General features: G+C 43.8%; 1 protein-coding gene across 5 annotated transcripts in view; it reads right to left on the bottom strand.

The window, feature by feature from the left end:
• The window catches only part of lrch1 (leucine-rich repeats and calponin homology (CH) domain containing 1), a 99,084-nt gene that overhangs the window by 11,041 nt on the left and 80,792 nt on the right, over positions 1-7,251 (bottom strand). For all 5 annotated transcript variants that reach the window (XM_034885152.1, XM_034885153.1, XM_034885149.1 and 2 more), the window contains 3 exons: positions 3,804-3,913; positions 3,050-3,187; positions 2,377-2,454 (listed from right to left, as the gene is read on the bottom strand). In XM_034885152.1, the coding sequence (XP_034741043.1) occupies positions 2,377-2,454; positions 3,050-3,187; positions 3,804-3,913 (326 nt within the window). The remainder of the gene's footprint in view (positions 1-2,376; positions 2,455-3,049; positions 3,188-3,803; positions 3,914-7,251) is intronic.

Here is a 7,251-nt window from a genome sequence, read left to right as displayed (position 1 = left end):
GGAGGAGGAAAAAGGAGGAGGAGAAAGGAGTAGGAAGAGGCGGAGAAAGGAGGAGGAAAAAGGAGGAGGAGAAAGGAGTAGGAGGAGAAAGGAGGAAGAGGAGGAGGAAAAAAGAGGGGGAGAACGGAGGAAGAGGAGGAGGAGAAAAGAGGAAGAGGAGGAGAAGAAAAGGAGCAGGAGAAAAAAGGTGTTGCAATCCAGCCATAAATTAAAAAGAGAAAGAGAAGAAGAATGCAGGAGGTTAACGGAGTGCAGAGGATTACCCTCCTCTCTCCCAGTGAGCAGCCAAGATGAAGAAGATGAATAAGAAGATGATGAGTGAAAGGGCTGATGGGAGAGATGACGCTAGCACAGAAGCTACTGTTAGCATGTTAGCTCGGGAACGCATTGTAGCACGGTGGCTTAAGCAGAAGCTGCAGCGAGCTGGCTAACGTTAGCAAATGCCCTCACCGAAGCTACTGTTAGCACGTTAACTCGGATAAGCATTCAAGCTACAACGAGCCGGCTAATGTTCGCAAATGCCCACACAGAAGCTACTGTTAGCAAGTTAGCTTGGAGAAGCGTTCAAGCTGCAGCGAGCCGGGTAACGTTAGCTAACATCTAGACAGAAGCTACTGTTAGCACGTTAGCTCGGAGAAGCGTTCAAGCTGCAGCGAGCCAGCTAACGTTATCAAATGCCCACACTGAAGCTACTGTTAGCACGTTAGCTTGGAGAAGTGTTCAATTTGCAGCGAGCTGGCTAACGTTAGCACACAGAAGCAGGAGACAGTCAGCAAGCAGCGGCGGATGGAGGTCAGAGGTCACAGCTCACAACAGGGACAAATTAAATAATCTTTTATTTTCTCTCAGAGAGACAAACATAATCTTTAGTAAAAATATAAAGAAAAAAAAGAACAAAAAAGAACCTTTTAACTTGGTTTTAAAGATAAAACATAAAAACACAAACAAATATAATAAAATGATCACAATTAAAGCAGCAAAAGTACAAATGATCCTGCCTGTCACTGTTTACCGTCGCTAAGCTAAGCTAAGCTAAGCATAAAGTCTAGCTGCTGGCTGTAGCTTCATATTTAACGTACAGATATTAGTCCTTTTTTTTTCTCCTGAAAGCTATCGATTACTTTAATTATTGTTAATTATTGATAATGAAAGATTATAGTTGATTAAACTGTCAAACGAACTGAAATTTGACATCGGAAATATTCAGAGAGAAGTCTCTAGAAAACGTATTTGAGAATATTAGAGATTTTTTAAACTTTTTTTCATAAAAACTTATTATCATTAAACTGATTGATTTTTCTTTTTTAATTAGTTGGCAATTCGTTTAATGGTTTAGAACTAATTAATTAATTAATTAATTAATAACTCTTTGCAGCTCTAATGTTGATCTGTTTTCAAGACAAAGTCAAATATAATTTTCATATGGGCAGTTTGTCTCTGTCTCACACACACACACACACACACACACACACACACACACACACACACACAGAAATACACACACACACACACACAGATACACACACACACACACACACAGACACACAGTCTGAAACACACACACACAGAGTCTCTCTCCCCCTCACACACACACACACACACACAGACACACACACACACACACACACACACCCTGTGTCATGATGAAGGAAGCTGGAAGCCACAGGCAGCGGTGACAGTGGTGATGACTCAGCGTTACATGTCAACATTAACAACGTTTGAAAGCGATGAGGAGAAGAAGACGTGGACCAGTCCTGGGAGAAAGCAGCATCTTCAGGTTAAATCACAACCACAGAAACTGATTTACTGATCTGATAATTACTGATTTAATCACGTCTCCAGCCTCTTCTACAGAATATTGGCCTGAAAATTAGCCTGTAAATAGAGAAATAAGTGACATCATGCTCTCAGGTGGTCATTGGTCGCCTTCCACCAGGTCTGGTTCACAATCCAGGGTCATCATCAGGGTCAAATTAACCCCTCACCTGTCACCCTCCTCACCTGTCCCTCTGTCACCTGTCCCTCTCTTCCCCCTTCACCTCTCCCCCCCTCACCTGTCCCTCTATCCCTCTCTCACCTGCCCCTCTCTCCCGTCCTTCTTTTCCCTCTCACCTGCCCCTCTCTCCCCCACCTGTCCTTCTCTTCCATCTCACCTGTCCTTCTTTTCCCTCTCACCTGTCCCTCTCTCCCCTCACCAGTCCTTGTTTCCCCTCTCCCTCTCACCTGTCCTTTTCTCCCTCACCTGTCTCCCCCTCACCTGTCCCTCTCTCCCCCCTCACCTGCCCCTCTCCCCCCTACCTGACCCTCTCTCCACCCTCACTTGCTCCCCCCCCCTTTACCTGCATTACCAGGTGATGTTTTCAAGAAATGTCTTACCTGTGGAACGCCGATCTTCCTGCACGCGTCCAGGAAGTTCTCCACATTTCTCCGACACTTGGCCATGCTGAGTTTGGGCTGGAAGCACAAAGTCACACAAATACGCATTAATTCCAAAGGTATCGATTTCTAAAATCCGCTGAAGAGCCTTTTAGTTCTTTTCAACCCAAGAAACTATATCAGAGAAAAGTTTAAGGTTACAAAGAGAAAAGTGCGTCACTGCCCAATGTGAGTTGAGTGCAGATTTGAGTCGCGCATGCATCACTTTGCGACAGGTAGCCTCCGAGATGCTAACAAGAGACTTCTGTAATATCAACCCAGTAAAAATGGACCTACTTAAAGTTGGTTCACTCCTAGCTCAGCTACAAGTTAGCATCAAACACAACAAAGGCAGTCAGTTGAATGGTGTTTTGAGCTAACGTTAGCAATCAAACAATCATAGATAGCTACGTTTTTTAAATGATTTCCATTTTCTGTTATTGTTTGTAATGAGAAAAGATTATTATTTTCCTGGATTTTACTAATTTCAGTAGGACATGTTATGTTGTAAACTGTTTAAATCTGAGCACGCACAACTCAAATCTTCACTCTCCTCACATTGGGCAGTGACAAAGATAACAGAGTATCATGGATGTTCATCTCGGGGGTCGGGGGTCAGGACTGAGACACGCACCACTGCAGGTGAGGGGACGTGGATGCTGCCAACGGAGCGCGGACGAATGTGGTTGGCCAAATGGCAGAGCACGACGCCGTCCATCAGAGACGAGCCTAGGTCTTCGGGAAGGACCACCTTCAGTCTACTCTCGATGCTCTGAGGAGGAAACCACAAACAGAGACAGGTATGGGTGAGACCTAGCCTGGAGATCTAGGCCCACATCCGAAAGATCAACTGAAACATGCACGCAGCTGGATAACACTACAATATCTGGCACCTCGTAAGCTTAGCAACCAGCGGCGCTAACCGTTAGACGAGAGTGTTGTCATCTGTTCAGCTCGCCTCTTGCCCCGCCTACATCAGATACACCGATGTGATTGGTGCAGCTCGCCTCTTGCTCTGCCCATATGAGATACCCTGATGAGATGGGTGCAGCTCGCTTCTGGCCACGCCAAATTGGATGTCAGATATAGAATTGGGACTGGATGCACATTTTTAGTAATTAGCCATTTTTGGCTGGTATATCATCTATGTTATGTTTATTGTTATCACTTTGTTATTGTTATTTGGGGTTTCCCATTTCAGGCGGCCTACATCCTGTATGATCATTGTACCTTCTGAAATTGTAAAACTGATTTATTCAATGATGACGTGTGAAATAAATGACACATGCACAAGCGCGTGCACACGGACAGACGCATGCACAGGCGGGCATCTACACACACACACACACACACACACACACACACACACACACACAACAGGGTCTCACTTCTCGCAGTTGCTCGGTGAGCTCCAGCTCCTCTCGCAGCTGCTCCATCTTTCTTCTCATTGTGAACTGGGGATCAACGGACTCCAGACTCCTGTGGCTCCGCAGGAACACTACAGAAGAAGAAGACAGGCCGTGTTAGACTTGACCGCCACAGCACGGAGACCGCTTCCACCCGGTAACCGTTAACCAGACCGGGGTCTGTGCACAAGAATTACAGCAAGACAATTCTCTGACTGGAGAGTTTGGCAAGTTTCATTTCACTTTTCATTTCACTTTATTCTTTCAATCATTTCACATTTTTAATTTGCTTTGTCAATTTCTGTTTTTAAGTAAAAAAATGGCTGATTATTTTATTTTTTCCCATTAAAAAAGATGCTTTGAGTTAGTGGCGGGGTTTAAAAAGCGCTTGGGACGTTAATGAAAACACAGTTTACTCCGTAGGATTATAATGTCACACACACACACACACACACAAGGACAGAGAGACAAAGATCCAAAAAAACACAGTTACACAAAAAAAGCCTTTCTGCCAGAAAAAAACGCAGAGAAAGCTTACATAAGAGCAACATCTACACGCATTAATTGCAGCTCAGAGCCCTTTCAGCTCGGCTTTGTCCCCAGAGTGCTCATGTGGAGGGTTCAACGCCACGTTAGAGCGGCGGGCAGGACAACAAGCTGAAAACTCACCGACAGGCTGTATTAACAGCTCTGTGTTTCTATGGCAACAGAGTGTTTTAATAGGAATAATCAGATTAATCCGCTGCTTTTATTACATATGATACTTGTTAAAATAGCAACACTGCACTGTCGACATACTCAACTAAAATCCAATCCAACCAATCCACCATATATACAGTGAGGGAAATAAGTATTTGAACACCCTGCTATTTTGCAAGTTCTCCCACTTAGAAATCATGGAGGGGTCTGAAATTGTCATCGTAGGTGCGTGTTCACTGTGAGGGACATAATCTAAAAAAAAAAGAATCCAGAACTCACATTGTATGATTTATTAAACTATTTATTTGTATGATACAGCTGCAAATGAGTATTTGAACACCTGAGAAAATCAATGTTAATATTGGGTACAATAGCCTTTGTTTGCAATCACAGAGGTCAAATGTTTCCTGTAGTTTTTCACCAGGTTTGCACACACTGCAGAGGGGATTTTGGCCGACTCCTCCACACAGATCTTCTCTAGATCAGTCTGGTTTCTGGGCTGTCGCTGAGAAACACGGAGTTTGAGCTCCCTCCAAAAATTCTCTATTGGGTTTAGGTCTAGAGACTGGCTAGGCCACGTCAGAACCTTGATATGCTTCTTACAGAGCCACTCCTTGGTTCTCCTGGCTGTGTGCTTCGGGTCATTGTCATGTTGCAAGGCCCAGCCTCGACCCATCTTCAATGCTCTAACTGAGGGAAGGAGGTTGTTCCCCAAAATCTCGCAATCCATGGCCGCCGTCATCCTCTCCTTAATACAGTGCAGTCGCTCTGACCCACGTGCAGAAAAACACCCCCAAAGCATGATGCTACCCCCCCATGCTTCACAGTAGGGATGGTGTTCTTGGGATGGTACTCATCATTCTTCTTCCTCCAAACACGGTTAGTGGAATTATGACCAAAAGGTTCAATTTTGGTCTCATTTGACCAAATGACTTTCTCCCATGACTCCTCGGGATCATCCAAATGGCCATTGGCAAACTTAAGACGGGCCTTGACATGTGCTGGTCTAAGCAGGGGAACCTTCCGTGCCATGGATGACTTCAAACCATGACCTCTTAATGTATTACCAACAGTAACCTTGGAAACGGTGGTCCCAGCTCTTTTCAGGTCATTGACCAGCTCCTCCCGTGTAGTTCTGGGCTGATTTCTCACCTTTCTTAGGATCATTAAGACCCCACGAGGTGAGATCTTGCATGGAGCCCCAGTCCGAGGGAGATTGACAGTCATGTTTAGCTTCTTCCATTTTCGAATGATTGCTCCAACAGTGGACCTTTTTTCACCAAGCCGCTTGGCAATTTCCCTGTAGCCCTTTCCAGCCTTGTGGAGGTGTAAAATTTTGTCTCTAGTGTCTTTGGACAGCTCTTTGGTCTTGGCCATGTTAGTAGTTGGATACTTACGGATTGTATGGGGTAGACAGGTGTCTTTATGCAGCTAACAACCTCAAACAGGTGCATCTAATTTAGGATAATAAATTGAGTGGAGGTGGACATTTTGAAGGCAGACTAACAGGTCTTTGAGGGTCAGAATTATAGCTGATAGACAGGTGTTCAAATACTTATTTGCAGCTGTATCATAAAAATAAATAGTTACAAATATTGTGATTTCTGGATTTTTTTTTTTAGATTATGTTTCTCACAGATGACATGCACCTACGATGACAATTTCAGACCCCTCCATGATTTCTAAGTGGGAGAACTTGCAAAATAGCAGGGTGTTCAAATACTTATTTTCCTCACTGTATATATATATACACACACACACACACACACACACACACACACACACACAAACAAATAAATAGGAACACAAACAAACAAAAGCGCGCACGCACAGCAATGCAGTTTCTTGTCATTTTGGACATTTATTCTCATTATGCCTCGAAAACATTGGGAAAAGCAACAGCACATTAATAATAATCAAAAGTGGTTAAAAACAAAAAGTTGGCAGGGGACAGACTACACTCATTAGATCTGAGAAAATTCTTTTAGTTATGGCTCGGGTGCTGCACAATAACTTTATAAAAGGCTTGTATCTGTGTAGTTCCGCTGCGGGAGGGGGCTACAGGCTCTCCACAGTGGGAGGGTCCATCTCAGGTTGTGAGGAGCAGCAGGATGTAAATGTTTTTAACCCTGTGAGTCTCTCCAGCCAACAATGCTGACAGCTCTGTAGCTGACTCAGCTCTATCAAGCTACACATCGCCAGACCGTCCTCCACAGCATTGTGGAAGGGGACCTCAGTGGTCCCCTAGTACTGTATCTGAAGTCTCTTTTATATAAACCTTAGTGGTCCCCTAATACTGTATCTGAAGTCTCTTTTATATAGACCTTAGTGGTCCCCTAATACTGTATCTGAAGTCTCTTTTATAAAGACCTTAGTGGTCCCTTAATACCATATCTAAAGTCTCTTTTACAGTGGTGTGAAAAAGTGTTTACCCCCTTCCTCATTTCCTGTTCCTTTGCATGTTTGTCACACTTAAGTGTTTCGGAACATCAAACCAATTTAAACAATAGTCAAGGACAACACAAGTAAACACAAAATGTAATTTGTAAATGAAGGTGTTTATTATTAAAGGTGAAAAAAATCCAAACCATCATGGCCCTGCGTGAAAAAGTGATTGTGTGGTCCGATGTGACAAAAGTGGAACTCTTTGGAGGGTGTGTGTCCAAGTATATCTGGCGTAGAAGGAACACTGCATTTCATAAAAAGAACATTATACCAACAGTAAAATATG

Source organism: Etheostoma cragini, chromosome 11 (genome assembly GCF_013103735.1).
Source record: "Etheostoma cragini isolate CJK2018 chromosome 11, CSU_Ecrag_1.0, whole genome shotgun sequence".
Classification (NCBI taxonomy): domain Eukaryota; kingdom Metazoa; phylum Chordata; class Actinopteri; order Perciformes; family Percidae; genus Etheostoma; species Etheostoma cragini.
This window is presented reverse-complemented; position numbering and strand designations above follow the sequence as displayed.